Consider the following 17,672-nt stretch of genomic DNA (forward strand, 5'->3'; position numbering starts at 1 on the left):
CATACATTTATTTCGTTATAACTCAGAAAGCATACTTACTTGTCTGTATTTTTTATAACTTTTGATATTAATTTTGATGTTGAAACGACCTTCAATAATTTATTACGACTATCATCTGAATTTTCCCACGAATTATGTGACTTTTCAGTTGTTGGTGGTCGTTTTATGCTGGAAGAAACATATTAAATTCTTAGAGAAAAATTCTCAGTAAAATAGCATGTAGTTGACAGTATAAATAGAACAAAAGCAGCAATTAACATTTCCTAAAGCTAATCCAGAAAAGAGAAGGAAGGATTAGTTGATAGGTTCTGCCTGGATGAGTGCAGGAGTTAAGCAAAGCAATTACCAAGTCTGTGTTAATAATTGTCACTATTATTTAGAAAATTCATTAGAACAAATATTACCTGATTTTTATAAACTGTACTTTTTTTGTTAATAGGAAAAAAAACCACTTGCTTAAATTTCCAAGAAGCATTATTTCTCATAATTCGTGAAACTGTGTGAATCTATGAAAAAACATGTACTTTTTTCTAAGTCTTTTCTAAAGGCTTTTTTCTAAGTTTTTTTCTAAGGGCTGCTATTTTTGTTTTTTTATGTCCACATTATATATGGTAAAAATGACAATTTCTAAATAAACTGTGGGACTAAAAGTAAAACTCTTGTTTGTATCTTTTGGAGACAATTTTACCCATAACCAGAACTAAACACAATTTAACACAAGAATGTTGTATTACCAATACTAATTCCATATAAGTGTAATTTTAATATTTATAAATGGATTTTGGGCTGCATTGCTAACTATCCTACAACTCATCCAGTGTTCAAGACTTCTTGCAATAGTATATCCAAAGAGCAATTTAGAATGGCAAGCACATTTCCAAGAGACCTTAAGAAGCTGAAAAAAAGATCTGGAACAAAGAAGATACCAAGTTAAATTAGAACCTTAAAGAGATTTATTATTTAAAAAGCCACCTTTAACCACACACACTCCAAAGTTGCATAACATTAATGAGCTGTATCCAAGAAAAAACTCCACATGAGAACAGGCAAAAGAATTACAAACCATTTAGATAGCATAAGAAACTGCGTGACACACAGAGCATTTTTAAAATGTTAAACATGCATCAGTGAAGTGAAGGGTTTTTGTTTTCCCAATTTTCCATTAGAGACTTGAGGCAAAATATTAAACTGATCAAATAAAATATAAAATTTTTAAGAATGGTCGTCCTTTATTTTACTAAAATCCTAGCCAGTTCTGGGAACGGTTTAAAATTTCCTAAGATTTCCAAACAGAAGTATGATGATAAAATATATCTATACCTAATCATACAGTTGGAACCAGCATTTCTAAAGCAGGCAAACTTCATTAAGTTGATCTAAATATTTGCTGACAAGGCAGCTGTCGCACTGAACTCTCAGCATGCAGGTTTAGATCCCCAATTTAGGCTCACACACATTGTTAGAACATTTCTTCCTTCTCCCCCTCTCATAACTTTAAAATATTAATTATTACAGACACAGAGAGAAACCCTCAAGCAAGCCTTTAGCATAGAAAAGACCAGGTGAAATGGATTTGTTTTTCTACTCAAGCAAGAACTTATCCTCCTAAAACCAAAACTGAAATGCAGTCACAATGAAGAGCCATTTGCTGAGGGACCATTGCAAGTTGATGGTTGTAATGATGCCCAAATGTGGAGAGAATAATTATATATGGAAATTTTAAAATTATACATGACTATAAATTTATACATAGTTATACATAAATTTTAAAAATTCTATAATTTTATTATAAAAACACTGTTTTGGTTTTAGGTTATTTCTGCCTTTCTTTCATCAAACTGTTTATAAGTTAGTTTTTCCCCCCAGTTTTAACTGAGAATTCTTGTTGACCTGAAATCTTCATTTCCCAATGTGCTAAAATATAGATTATAGCAACAAAGGGACAAAAAAAAGCCACCAGGCTTTCTCTTGGATCCATGGATAGCCAACTTTTTTTCATGTCACAGAATTTAGGTATCATTACAACCGTTCCCTAGTGCTGTACTTGGGGACAGTTAAAACCTTTTGGTGGGAGTAGAATTCTTGCTTTCTTGAGTTTGTCTGTGTGTTTGGAGAGGCTGTGAAGAGGGCTGGGGAGAAGGTGATGCTCGAATTTGTGGACTTTGATCATTAGAATGAGATTCCTCTTTTTTTTCTCTCTGTCCTTGTGGTTTTTCTTTCTTTTTTTCTGTACCACTGTAAAATAAAGTATAACATGGAACAACACATATTTAAACAAATTAAAAATATTTATCAAATGATGGAAAAAGTGATTATAGAATTCAAAATCCTAAGTCATAAAGGTAGTACAATTTACACTGCTCTCATTCAATAATGAAGATGGTTCTTCGAAAATTTTGAAGTTATTAAAGTCTTCAGTGAAGAATTCATAAGAACTCTAAGATATTATATCTACAAAGATTGCCTCTTTGGACCAAAATGACCTCTACGGCATTTGCCATGTTGGCAGATTTTGGGGGGCAACAGAAGATCTCTTAACTGACTTCAACTTACCAAAACCAGTGCATTAGTGACCTTTTCCATTACGTCTATAAAACATACTGACTCTGGAAGCACACTGAATACTCATGTTTAGTAGGTTATCCTCTAATTCCCGTTTCTTCTGTATACTTCTGCTCCTGCCAGTTGTTTTAAACTTACCAAGAGTCAACTGTTGTTTCTTCCCCTGAATCTGTTTATGCCAGTTGTACTTGTTATTTTAATTATAAGTTAATTAAATACAAAGAAAGTTGACAAAATATACATAGAAAAGAGAACTGTAATGTCTATGAAAACTAAGTTGAATGCTCTGGAAAGACTCCACAAAAATGACTTACTGAAAAAAAAATGTTATATTTTGTGTGAGACAACTGTAAGAGGTTGAGTGGGAAAAAAATCATAGAGAAAGATACGGGTTCTGATTCATATTGTTTTGCAAGAGTTTTAAATTTCTTACTCTGTTTTAAAAACTGAAACTAAAAATTATAAAAATGATTTATGGTTATATTTTATGCAAGGTAGTCAATAAGGAAACTAATCAGTGATGCATACTTAGAAAGGGGGATGGGAGGCTCATTCAAATTGACAAATGACTATATGCAAATATGTTTTATGTTAAAATATTTATGTATAAATTCTGTGATTCCATACTTTGGCTCCTGATTAACAAAGCACCTGCCATTCTCAATCATATTGGATACAAATCCTTATATTACACAAACACTTTTGACACTACTACAAAGCAGATGAAATCAAGACTTGAATTCCTGGGCTGAAAAGGTAGAAAACTATCAACTGTCTATACTTCTTACCTTAATCAAAGGACATTTTATAATTTGACTATAAGGTGCATAATCTACAAGAAAATATGTTTAAGAACATTTTAAACAAATATACATAGTATAAATAATTTATAACATTATAATAGTTTAAAATGTTAAAATATAATTTTGACAGTGACATTTCTTAATCTGTCTGATTCAGTTCTGATACCTTTGCGTATCTACTTCATGTTCAATTTTTTAAAGTATGTGTTGAGAAATACAATTCTACCTCAAAAATATCAGACTAACTTTGAAATTTACAACTGAGTTAGAAATTACTTCTTTCTTGTTGTTCTTCAAACTATCCTGAATGCATAGGTCACTTAGTCTTATGTGAGCCCAGTACAACCTAAAAGAGAATTTCCTGCTGGGTTATTTAAAAGCAAAATATTAGAGCCCCTGCATCATAAAGTATCAAACTCATACAGTAACCGCTGAGTCACTATCACACATAATACTGATCATTGCACTATACTTTAGCTATGTAAGAGAATGGGACAAATCCAAACTATTACTGAACAAAAGGAAGTTGATTAAAAGTTGTATTAAAAATTTCCACTATGCGTTTTTCTACAATTTATCCTTTTTATCCTGAAAGTGGAGCACAGGTAATAAATTTCGGCATGCTATGGAGAAGAAAGTCTAGATTCTGTAATAAAAATGACTTCAAAGACTGAATTCTACAAGGGGCTTTAAAAAGGCCTAAAGATCTTGTCATTTCATCACCATTCCTGTAGCCAAGTGTCTGGTTAACATCTATAAATCCACATTGATGAATAATTCAGTCACTGGCATTAGTTTATTGAGGCAACCATTTTCCATCAGTACATTTTAAATATTATTCTATTACTGAAGGTACTCAAATCATTCTTGGAAGAAAACAGCTGTAAGATTAAGCAGTTGATCTCTTGTGGTCTCTCCAAACTCTATATGGAATTACACAAAAGCAATTTTGATGCAACAATAAATTGATGAAAAGAACATATACAATGTAAATTTGTAATCCACCAAACTTTTATATTGCACTATTTCCACTGGCCTCCTGCCTTCCATCCCCTAACACACACACATATGCATGCATACACACACACACACACACACACACACACACACACACACACACACAAAATTACAATATTTTGAATTAAGCCTTAATTTTACAGTCATAGTTAAAGAATAAAAATTATAAGTGTTTAACCTCCTCCTATCAAAGATTCTATTTCTTCTTTAAAAATTCTGTATCAGAGAATGACAAATACCACATGATTTCACTTTTATGTGGAATCTAAAAAAAAACCAACCCAAACAAAACAGACTCATAGATACAAAAAAACAATCTGATGGTTACTAGAAGGGAGGAGGTGCAGATGTGGATGAAAAAGGTGAAGAGGAATTAAGAGGTACAAGCTTCATTATAAAATAAGTCTCAGGGATGTAATTAATGTACAGCATAGGGAATATAGTCAATAATATTGTAATAACTTTGTACGGTCACAGATAGTCACTGGACTTTTTGCGGTGATCATGTCCTAAGGTATATAAATGTTGAATCACTATGCTGTACACCTGAAGCTAATATAATATTGTATCTCAACTATACTACTTTCATAATAAAATAAGCATGGTGTATCAAACGTATCACTTGCTATAGAAAATTCATTTGTGTAAGTACATTAAATATAGTGATGCTGATCTCATCAACAAATGCTTGTTTAAAAAAATAAATAAAACTATGAAATGAATCTGCTTTGTTTCTTTAGTAACAACTAAAAGCTGCCTCACACAACTCGGCAGGTACAATGAATGTAAACTGAAGGAGTATAAGCTGGATGTCTCTATATTTAGTTAAAGAATTCAAAGGACATGCTCAAATTCCATAACCTCTATTTCATATTCATTTCAAAAGTAGACTGAGTTATCACATTCAGACAATTCTATAATGTTAGACTCCCCACCCCCCTTAAAAAATGGATACCTTTTAGCAGCAGATGAAAGAGTTTCTTTTCTTGCAACTGAGACAGAGCTGGTGTGACTTGGTTTTCTGTTTGCACCACTCCCATTGGTTATACAGGACATGGAAATAGCTTCTCGAATGCCTGGCTGACCTAAAGATGGTTAAGAAAAAAATTTTTTACATCAAACTTCAAAATATTTCTCAAACATTGGAGTTGTAAAAATTAAGTCCATTAGTGTTTAGAACTAGTAAGCAAACTGCTCCCCCTGGTATACAGCATACAATATTACTGTTTCAAGATTTAATCTGACGAAAACACACTTGTAGAAAAGCCATGCAAAGCTGCTAAATGGCAACTAGACTTATTATCTAGCTCAATGGTTTGCTCTCCACACAGCATCTTTAAAGCACATGATCCAAAGTTATGCTTCAATTTAAACCAAAAATCCCCATGTCACTGATTTTCAGAAATAGCTCAGGTTCTGTTGAAATTCAATTAGAAATCATCAATGTTATTCCATATTAATAAACCATAAGTATACAAAGTAATTTCTGCTTTCTTAATTTATACAGTAGAAGGACGGGAATAAATTGTCACAGGTATGTTTGTGTGGTCAGGAAGATGCAATGTCACAAAATAGCCACATCTATTCAAGGAACAAATATACTTAAAGATTTGGTAATAGAGAAAAGTTTTGAATTTTTGGACCCAGTTTTTTCACATGCACACAAGAAAACCTAACTTTTAAATCTCGCCACTCTCATGTTTGTTTGCTTCTCTTCATAAAAGCACAGAGAATAAAATTTTTATGTATAGAGCCTAAAATATTTGGCACCCTAGAGTGTTCAATACATGATGGTGTAACACTGCATTTTTGATATGAATAAGCAGCTGGGGGCCACCTGTATCATAATCATCTAAAGTGCCTCCTTAATATAGAGATTCCTAGATTCCAGCTCAGACCAAATGACTCAGAAGAGAGGAAGTGGGAGGTGTACTGTATTTATCTTTTGAAACTTCCTAGGAAAATTTTCACATATTATAAGGTACAATAACCCCCCAGATTTGCTTATATCACTGGTCATCAGTTCTAGCACTAGTCTGCCAAACAGGTGACTTTCTATCACAGCTTTTTAAAAAAAATTGTGGTGCAAAATACTCATAACATAAAATTTACCATTTTAACCATTTAAAAGGTACATTCAGTGGCATTTAGCATATTCACAATGTTGTGCAACCATCACCATTATTCAGTTCCAGAACATTTTCATCACCCCAAACAGAAACCCTGTATTCATTAAATATAATGTCACCCAACCTTCTTCCCTCCCTCCCTCCCTCCCTCCCTCCTTTCCTTCCTTCCTCCCTTCCTTTCCCATCCCTTCCCTTCCTCCCTCCTTGCACCGCCCTTATCAACCATTAATCTGCATTAATCTCTACAGATTTGCCTATTGCAAATATTTCACATACCGTATTTGCCGGCGTATAAGACGATTTTTTGGCCCTGAAAAATATGCCTCCAAGTGGGGGGTCGTCTTATATGCCAGGTACACTTCAGATAGACTGCCCATAGTGCTTGCCCCGTGCCATAGTGGCCTCCCGATGCCCGCCCACTTCATTCTACATACCGGTTCAGGCATCAGCAGCGCTGCTGGGTGTATGCTCGGCTGTTATGCGATTTTGCGAGTGTGGTAAATTCGGGTTACCGTATATTTCTTTACATATGCATTGAAGATTCGCGATTTTGCGCTATCATGGTGCCTGTTAGAATGTTGAAGAGCTCGCACTTGCGCACTAGTGAGGTCCCAGGGAGATGCTGATGCAAGGGTGGACCAGACTGCTATAGTGACAGGGCGGGCAAACAGGGAGCAGGGACCAATCAAATCAGGCTTTGTATACAGCCAACAGCCAACCACAATACTGCACCATTGTACAGTACAGCATAGAAAATGTCGACCAGTCAAACCCCTATCATCCCTATCATGGCACCAGCCAAAAGAAAGAAGTATGATGCAAATTTTAAACTGAAAGTTATCAACTTTGCTAAGGAAAATAATAATTGTGCTGCTGCAAGACAATATGGAGTAACAGAAAAGATGGTTCGGGACTGGAAATCAAATGAGAAAGCATTAAAGAGTATGCCAAGGGGTAAGTGTGCGTTAAGAAGAGGCACCCCACACTGGCCAGAACTCGAAAAACATGTAGCAGACATGGTGGCTCAACATCGCCAAAACGGTTATGTGGTGACACGAAATACAATACGCTTGTTTGCACTTCAGTGGGCCAAATCAAATCTGATATTGTTTTACCTTTTATTTGGTGTGTGGAAGGTGTGCGGAAGAGGGGGTAGTCTTATACGGCGAGTATATAACAAACTCTGTATTTTGAGTGGAAATGTTAGGGGGTCGTCGGGTCGTCTTATACGCCCAGTCGTCTTATACGCCGGCAAATACGGTACATGGAATCATACAGTATGTGCTCTTTTGTATTTGGCTTCATTCACTTAGCACAATGTTTTCAAGGTTCATCCATGTGGCAGCATGTCGGGTACTTATTCTTTTTAATGGCTGAATTATATTCTTTTTAATGGCTGAATTATATCCCACTGTATGAATATACTACATTTTGTTTATCCATTCATATGTTGATGGACATTGTTTCCACCTATTGGCTATTTTGAGTAGTGCTGCCATAAACATTTGTGTATAAGTTTTCATTTGAACATCTCTATTCAATTCTTTTGGGTATATAACTAGGAGTAGAATTGCTGGGTCCTATGGTTATTTTTTGTTTAACTTACTGAGGAATCAACAAACATAGCAGCTGCCCCATTTTACAAGCCCACCAACAATGTATAAGGGTCCCAATTTCACCACATCCTTGTCAACACTAGTTTTTTTTAAAAAACTTATAGCCATCTCAGTGAGTATTAAGTGCTATCTCATTGTGGTTTTGATTTGCATTTCTCTAATGATATGAATCTTTTACTGGGCTTGTTAGACATCTGTACATCCTCTTTGGAGAAATATCTATTCAAGTCTTTTGCTCATTTTTCAATAGGACTATATGATGTAAATTGTTAAGTCTTCCTTATTTTTTTCTTAGTCATTCTAACTAAAGGTTTGTAGATCTCTTTAAAAACAAACAAACCGTGGTTTCATTAATTCTATTGTTTTCCTATACTCTACTTCATTTATCTCAATCTTTATATTACCTTCCCTCCCTCTGCTACCTTTGGTTTTAGTTTTTCTTTTTCTATTTCCTTAAGGTTATTGATTTGAGATCTTTGTTCTTTTTTATCACAGGAACATACAGCTATAAATTTTCTCTGAACATTGCTTTTGCTATATCAACAGCTGATTTTTCAAATGTAAATTGTTTTACTTTTTGTTACACCGAAACAAACAGCATTAACCACTATATAAAAAACATCTATAGTCCGCAATCCACTTCCCATGCTCTTTCAATGTCCAAACCTCATCTCAAGAGAGATCAATGACACCCATTAAAATAGCTACTATAACCCCCACCACCACCACACACACAAAGCCCAAAATTCACAAATGTTGGCAAGGATGTGCAGAAATTGGAATCCTTGTATATTACTGGTAGGAATGTAAAATGGTGCAGGTGTTGTGGAAAACAGTATTAGCTGTTCCTCAAAAATAAACACAGAATTATCCTGCAGAGCTTAAGTTCATTATCTCACTCAATGCTGCTCATTATCTAATCCTGACTCACCTTTACTACTTTGTTGTACCTTTATCTTCTTTAAGACCAGTCTTGCCTTCTTACTGCCAAGGCCCACCCCAACCTGCTTCTGAAGGAAACTTGTTCTGCCGATTATTCTTTCTTTCCCCTCTTTTCTTTTTTTCGTTTAGCTGAGCCATCCTATCACCTGTTGGCAGCTCAGCTCGGGCCGGGAATTGAATTGGCAACCCTGTTGCTCAGGGCTCGCACTCTTGAGCGAGCTCTTAACCAACTGAGCCACTCTGCCGGCCCTCTTTCCCCTCTTTTAACCTCTTAGTCAGCTCAGACTGCTTATAACAAATGATCAGAGACTGAGTGGCTTCAACTACAAACATTTATTTCTCACAGTTCTGGAGAAGAAGTCTAAGATCAAGATGCCGGCAGTCTGGGTTCTGGTGAGGATCCAATTTATGGTTTGCAGATGACTGTTTTATGGTGTTTTTTTTAAAATGGGGGGTTGGGGGGAACACACATGCCAGTTCTCTTCCTCCTCTTTCCTTATTAGGACACTTAATTCCATCACGGGGGCTCCATCTTCATGACCTAATTACCTCTCAAAGGCCCCAAATCCAAATACTATCACATCAGGGATTAGGGTTTGAAACATGAATGTTGGATTCCAGAACATAACCTCTTTGCAAACTCTCTCCTTGATACTTCTTTTCCCTTGGCATACATGAAAATATATGCTTTAACATCTGCCTTACACATACATACTCAACTCCTTGATCCTGGAACTCTAACCCTCCTTCCGACCAACGCACCCCCACACCTCCATTCCAAGTCTAATATCTGGAAAAGAGCCAGTAGTCTACACTTTCCTACCTGCACCTCAGTCTTCTGCAATCTGGCTATCATCTACTTCACAGAAATTTTTCTTGCCAACATCACCAATGGCTTCAGTCACTAAATTCAGTGGACACTTGTCCATCCTCATCTTGATCAACTTTTCTTCAGCATCTAATACTGCTGATCATTCAGGCAAGGACAATGTCCTTAGTTTCTAGGACACTGCCCTTGCCTGACTTTCTTTTTAGCTTTCTGGCCCCTATCTTCTCACTCTCATATGCTCATATTTTCTTGCTCATATTTTGTATCTTGGCTCTTCAGATATCTTGACACCATCATACCCTTCTCATAATGTTTTATATCTAACTGCTATTGAACATCTCCCCATGAACTCATGCATCCCTTCTACTACCAAACAATTCAAAACTGCTACTCCATGATATATCTTACTCATGGTAAACAGATTACCGCCTATTCACTGTATGAACCAGAAAACAAAATCAGCTTTGATTCCATTTCCTTACTAACAACATTCAAGGGAGACTAAGTCCTTTGATGCTTCTATGACTTTTTGTTTGTTTTATCTTCCCCAATTTTACTGATATAACTGACATATAATAAGTTGCACATATATAACGTGTACAATTTACTGAGTTTTGATACATACATACATATACATACATACATAAGGTGCCAAAAAAAATGTATACACATTTTAAGAAAGGAAAAAACTATTAAAATTGTAATGCTCAATATATACTGATAACAAAAGAGGAATACAAGTCACGTTTGACTTCTGCAATTACAAGGGGTGCTCAAAAGTGGTTACCATCAGCGTCCAGACACTTCTGATTACGGCGAACTACTGCTTGAGCAACGTTGACCAAAGTGTCCGTTTGTATACATTTTTTGCCCGCCCCCCCCCAATATACATGCCTGTGAAACAATCACCATAATCAAGACAGTGAACATAGCGACCATCCTCAAAAGTTTACTTGCATCCTTTTGTAATTCATCTCTCCCTCCCTAACTATCCCCAGGCAACCACCCATCAACTTCCCATTACTCTAAATTAGTTTGCATTTTCTAGAATTTTATATAAATGGAATCATACAACATATATCTATTTCTGTCTGGCTTTTTATAATTGTTTTGAGATTCATCTGAGTTGAAAAGTCCATAAATAGATTATTCCTTTTTGCAGCCCAATACTATCTCATTATATGGATATACCACAATGTTTTTAATTCATTTACCTGTTGACATTTTGTTGTTTCCAGTTTTATACTATTACAAATAAAGCTACAATGAGCATAAGTGTACAAGTCTTTGTGTAGACATATGCTTTCATTTCTTAAAGGTATATACCTGGGTTGTATAGCAAGTGAATTTAACTTTTTAAGAAAATACCAAAGTGGTTATACCACTTTAAATTCCCACCTGTACTGTATGAGTTTCTAGCTGCTCCACATCCTTGAAAATACTTGGAATGGCCGATCTTTTTAATTTCAGCTATCCTGGTGAGCACGTAGTGGCATCTCACTGGGTTCTAGTTTGCAATTCCTTAATGTCTAAAGGTGTTAAATATTTTTTCATGTGCTTATTTGACATCCATATATCTTCTTTGTTGATGTGTCTGCTCAAATTTTTTGCCTATTTTTTAAGTGGGCTGTCTTCTTAATTATTGAGTTGTGAGAATGTTCATATATTCTAGATAAAAGTACTTTGACAAATGTATGTTACGCAAATATTTTCTCTTGTTCTACAGCCTGCCTTTTTATTTTCAAAACAGTTTTAGAAGAACAAGATTTTTAAATTTTATAAGTTCAATTAATCTTCTCTTATTACTTATATTTGTTTGTGTCCTATTTAAGACATCTTTGTCAAACCCAAGATCTCTAAGATTGTCTCCTATAGTTTCTTATAGGAGTTTTATGGTTTTAGCCCTTACATTTAGGTCTACGACCCATTTTAACTTAATTTTTCTATACAGTGTGAGATAGTCAAGGTGGATTTGATTTTTGAACATCTGACCGAAATCTTGAATTCAATTTTTCCTCCCTATCCTTTCTTGTACCAATGCTTTTGCATTTGGCTCTTGGAAAGTTCTTCACCTGGAAGGCTCATCCTCATCTTTTAAATTTCAGCTCAATGCCACCTCCTCAAAAAAGGGTTTTATAAGATCACCTTATCTAAAGTGCCTCTCCTACTTTACTCTCTCACTACCTCTACCCTTTCTACTTCCTTCACAGTCCTTATCACCGTTTATAATGATCTGTAACTCCACCTGGAAACCCTACTTCTTTTGTGATTCTTGTATGCAGTCCCCATGCTTCGCACATAGAAAGCACTTAATCAGTATCTAAATGACTAAATGAATGCATCTTCACCATTACTGCTTCAAATTTCTCTTCTGGAGTATGTTCACTTTATCTCTATACTCCCTTCCTGCAGCATTACCCTGCTCTTAAGGGTAATTCTCTATACTGTGCCAGAATGATCTTTCTAAAACATGCTGTATGTCTTTGAATGTAATACACCATCGATTGTAATATGCACCATTATCTTGAATACCACTAAAAAGAAGTGTTTGCTTATGAGAACTGTAAGACACAATCAACTGTAAGATGCACTGCAACTTCAGAGATGTTAAAATGCAAGAGATATAATCATCTTATATTAATGGATTACTATAAATCTACCTGTCACTCCTCGGTTTAAAATCCTTTAATGACTCTCCAGTGCCCTCAGGATAAAAACTGAATTCCTTAGCAAGGTATAAGAAAACCTTTCACTATGGGTCCTAGCTACCAGTCTAGGCTCATTTCTTGACACTCCCAACCTCACACTTCATGCTTCAGTTTATTCTGAACTCCCAAAGTAAGTATTTTTATTCCTTTGTCCTTTTGCACCTGGATGGTCCTTCTCTCTGGCATATGCTAGTCATCCCTGCTTGCCTAAATTAACATGTACTCATCATCCATCTACCCATCAAATATTTACTCAGGGCCTATTATAATCTTAGCCTTGTGTTTACAAAAGAGTACAAGGCAGCCTCTGGCATCAAGGAGTTCAAAATCCTGTAAAAGAATCACACTGGCAATAAAAAATGTGATAAGTATAATAACAGAGTAACATAAACAGGGTATCATGGATGTACAAAGAAAAGACACATAATTCTGTAATGATGATTGGGGCACAGAGCTCAAGAAAGGCTTCCCAGAAAAAATGCAGAACAAAGTCTTAAAAGATAAGCAAGATAGGCAGGTAATAAGATACTGGGATCTTATTCCAGTATGTAGAAAGGAACAGAAAGAATGTAATAGCAAAGTGGGGTGTGTATGTATGTGTAGCATGGACAGGGGTCAGGGGTAGACAAAAAGCTCTTTATGTGGTGAGAATGTAGCATAATAGAGGGCAGAGCCCAAATGGGAGAAGTGAGTCCAGATGGGAAAGGTAAATAGGAGTCAGATGATAGGGACTTTAGCTAGAGGACAGAGACCACTAAAGGGATTTAAGCTGAAAAAAGGACTTAGGTCAATTTACAATTTAGAAAAATGCTCTAAAGGCTACATGAAGAGCAGATTTCAGGGCAATGGTCCAAACATAAGGTGACGCGGACCTGAAACAAGAGCTAGGCAGTGTGCATGGAAAGGAGGGCGTTTTAAGAAATGTTTAGAGCTTAAAAGTCTGGGGACACATTTATAAATTCTGAAGGACATATCAGCAGAGCAATCTAGGAAGGAGACAGGTAATTCTAAAGTGCTAAAATTTAAAATATAGATAACAACTTGGAAACTGGCACCAATAAAGTGGCTTTTAAGAGCATGAAGTTTAAATGAGTGCTGATGTCACCTCCTGCAAGGAACCTTCAACTCCAGTTTGAGTTAGGTATTTACTTATCCTAGGTGCTCCCACAACACCCTAAATTTACCTTCTTAATACCAAGCATCATATAATTTTGTACTTATTGACTTATCTGTTTTCTCACTTTGCCTGAAGTCCTTTGGGGCAAATGCAGTGTCAATTTTATTTCTTTAATCTCCAGCGCCTAAAACAGTGCCTAGGATGCACTGAAAAGAGGAAGGAAACAGGCAACTGTCTATACAGTTAAGTGGTGTGGAGTAATATTAATTATCAAGCACTTGCTATGTGCTAAGCATTGTTCTAAGTACTTTATAATTGTTATATCCTTTAACCTTCACCATAATCCTAAAAGGGATTTATTACTATCATTCCAATTTTGCTGATGAAGAAACTGAAGCCTAAAGAGATTATTAACATGCTCAAGGTTATACTATAGAAGGCAGTGAAATCAAGGTTTGAGTCCAGGCATAAGGAATGATAAGTATAAAGGAATAATTCTACCTAGTGGACAGTGACATTTTGAGCTGTGCCAAGATAATAGATAGGAATTTATCAGATGGAGTAGAGACAAAGGAAATATCTAAGCAGATAATAGTACTAAATCATCAAGGTCCCCAGACGCTTTAATAAATAGCAAGAAAAGATCAGAAGAAGATTTTCATGGTCACTTTCAATCCTACAGTTTTATTTGAATAATTCTCAGGGCTGGGAATCCTTAGTATTTGGATAAAAGTAAATGCTCTCCCACCGTAGCAGCAGTGAGTTAAGTAAAAGCAGAGGCAGAAAACAAAAAGGAACTGTGAGTGATGGCCTTTTTTTCAGTTGAGAAGTCTACAGTGTCTTCTTTGAAATTCAGAATATTAGAAACTTAACTGGAAGAAAGGGCCATAAAAATGATTGTTGCAGTTATATAAATTCAGGACTAGGACGCATCATTAGCTATATTCACGCATGTAAGTATGTATGCCTGTGTATGTATATACACTCATACATCCTGCTCCCCCAGTGCTTGGGCATTATAAGGTCTGAGCCATAACCCTCAAAGATTAGCCTGCAAGACTAGCAGCAACAGTGACCTCTAGTACCCCCAGGTACCAAAGTAATTCTATTTCTGAGCAGCAACTCAGCTGAAATAAAGAGAAATTTAGGCTAAAAGTCTGTAAACCAGGAAGGTACCAATTTAGTTTTAATCACAGTGGCAACCATCAAAATCCCAGGGTTGAAAGCCAACAATAATTTTTATACTTTATCATGACATCAGAATACTAATTATATGTTTATATTCCCTGATGATAGTCCTAAACAAATGACCTTTCCGATACCTTAGCCTGGCAGTTTGTAAATATGCTGACTGTATTTAGACTCACACAATAAAGTTATCACTAGGAACTGTTGCGTATTCAGAATCTGAAATCCCTGCTACCCTCATCCATGATATCCTCTTATTCTTGTATCTATCCCAATCTCTCCCTCTAAAGCCGTAATTTTTTTAAACCACAACTTCCTGCTTCTATAACTTCTTCCTTTCCACATTTAATTTAATGACTATTTACTGTGCCATTCCAAGGCTAGCTATGTTAGTAAGAAACTATCCTTGCCTTCAAAAAGTTTATAATACAAAACACCAAAAGAGACATACAAAAAATTTTTAAAACAATTTCAAGAAAAGACAAAAAATGGGGAGATCATTTTCAGGAAATAATTTGAGGCCTTATAGGATGGGGAAATTTTTGAGGAGGAGGAGAAGGGTAAAATGATTCATGGAGCAAGAACTCCAGTTAATACTCAAAATCTTTTATCTCAGATTCGCTACTGTATGCCTCACAGCTTCAACTCCAGATCTCCTCCACTCTCTCCATATTTTCAAGCTCCCTGCCATCTTTTTTTTTGTGTCTGTCAATTACTTTGCTTCATTCTTTGAGAAGATTGAGGACTACATATACTCCATAAAATTTTATTTTTTCCATTTGGAATTTTATCTGTAAACTTCTCCTTTCCTATCGTCTCCCAGGAAGGTGTACTTTAGTCCTTTAACTACCGACCACTAATTTTTTTAAAGTATATTTTGAGTACAAATGACCAAAGGATTTGACTCTTACAGAGAAATAGAATTCTATAAATGGTAATTGCTGCCTGGTCTTAGGTAATATACACCACATATTAATACTTCAATATACAAAGAGCAGCTTAGAAGTCTTTGATCTGTTGTCAAAATAACAAGACAGTTTCCCATCCCTACCACAATTATGAGTCATTTTAGCCCAAGGGCCCCACACCAACTGAATTCACACATTCCAACCTGATTAATGTAATTTACTTATCAAAACACTTACAGCAAACCTATGGCAATCCCTGTCTTCTCCCAAAAGTTATGTGGAGTAAATGCCAAATGATAACAGATATGGGCCAGTACACACCATCCCAGATTCTACATAATTAGAAGTATTTCTTTTGGAGAACTGACCTCCTCTCCGATTCAATTTTGCCTCTGGGTTCTCTCATTTCTCAAGTGGCGGTTACAATGCTTAATGCTTTTGGTTTACCAGCAGTTTCCTGGTTTAAAATGACTGATTCCCACCCTCAGATAAATGTGACTCCTTTGCTTTTATACCACTGTGTACTAACAGCTTGTCTTCACAAAATGCCACTGGGCTATATTCTCAAATTACATTCATTTGGTCACCCCAAAAGGTCTTAATAGGTTTCCCAGGCACCAGCTATGACATAATATGTCTTCCTGGCAGTTAAAACTACCAAAGTGTTCCCTGGACCTTCCATTTTGCTCCAAACTCAGGTAATTTTTTTTTTTTGGCATGGATTCAGTTGCAACTGGTGCATATGTTATGAACTTATGCAGTCAAAAGGAAAGATTCTCCAACAGAAGTGAAGGTATATGAGAAATTTAAATGACTGGCACCTTAAAAACTACCGGGAAAATTTTACCTCAGTTAAGTTTCTGGCATAATGTACTCAAGAAAAAATGGGGCTTAGCTTTTAATAGTCCTCCCTTATCTGCAGTTTCGCTTTCCAAGGTTTCAGAAACCTGCGGTCAATCGTGGTCCAAAAATATTAAATGGAAAATTCCAGAAATAAACAATTCGTAAGTTTTAAACTGCACACCGTTCTGTGCACCTCACTTCATCTCATCACACAGACACTGTATTATCGTACATCATCACAAGAAGAAGGATGAGCACAGTACAGACAATAAGATATTTTGGGACAGAAAGCCCACATTCGCATAACCTTTATCACAGTATTTGTTACAATTGTGCTATTTTATTATTATTGTTGTTAATCTCTTACTGTGCCTAATATATAAATTAAACTTTATCATATGTATGTATAGGAAAAAAATATATACATAAGGTTTGGTACTACCCAGTTTCAGGCATCTACTGGGGGTCTTGGAACATACCCCCTGTGCATTAGGGGGGACTGCTGGCACACTGGTTTTAGTTTAGAGGATAAACTAAAAGAAGGGAACTAAAAATACTGAAATGACGAGTTAGGTGTGTTTCTAACTGTGGTATTTACTGAATGGCAATACCACTATGAAGTGACACAGTGGAATGTCATTAAGCTATTAGCATACACGTCATTAACATTTAGTTTTAGTCATACCTGACGCAACTCATGTCCCCATATCTCCACCATTTAGCAAAACTATGTAATATCGATAGCTGTCTTCCTCAATAAGGAAGTTGACCTATACTTTTAACAGTAGCTTCCTAAGAGGATTCCACTCTATTTGTCCATGGAGAGTTAGTCTTACCTCTAAAGAAAAGTCCTCTGGAAAATGTAAATACCTTAAGAAGATAGCGATTATTGTCCTGTCAGTTGTTTATGTGAAAGTGAATACCATAAATTCCAATTTCACAAGGTACTAAAAAAGATTCACATAAGATAAAAATTTGGACTGTATTAGAAATAACTTTTTTTTTAAAGA

At 35.7% G+C, this 17,672-nt stretch overlaps 1 protein-coding gene across 7 annotated transcripts in view; it reads right to left on the reverse strand.

Moving 5' to 3' along the window:
• EML4 (EMAP like 4) overlaps positions 1-17,672 on the reverse strand; it is a 143,616-nt gene that overhangs the window by 62,646 nt on the left and 63,298 nt on the right. For 4 of the 7 annotated variants that reach the window (XM_019647943.1, XM_019647942.1, XM_019647940.1 and 1 more), the window contains exons 3-5: positions 5,338-5,467; positions 2,062-2,235; positions 40-168 (exon numbers count right to left, since the gene is read on the reverse strand). In XM_019647943.1, coding sequence (XP_019503488.1) covers positions 40-168; positions 2,062-2,235; positions 5,338-5,467 — 433 coding nt within the window. The remainder of the gene's footprint in view (positions 1-39; positions 169-2,061; positions 2,236-5,337; positions 5,468-17,672) is intronic. The other 3 variants (XM_019647946.1, XM_019647944.1, XM_019647945.1) reach the window with 1 other exon arrangement.

Source organism: Hipposideros armiger, unplaced genomic scaffold (genome assembly GCF_001890085.2).
Source record: "Hipposideros armiger isolate ML-2016 unplaced genomic scaffold, ASM189008v1 scaffold_118, whole genome shotgun sequence".
Lineage (NCBI taxonomy): Eukaryota > Metazoa > Chordata > Mammalia > Chiroptera > Hipposideridae > Hipposideros > Hipposideros armiger.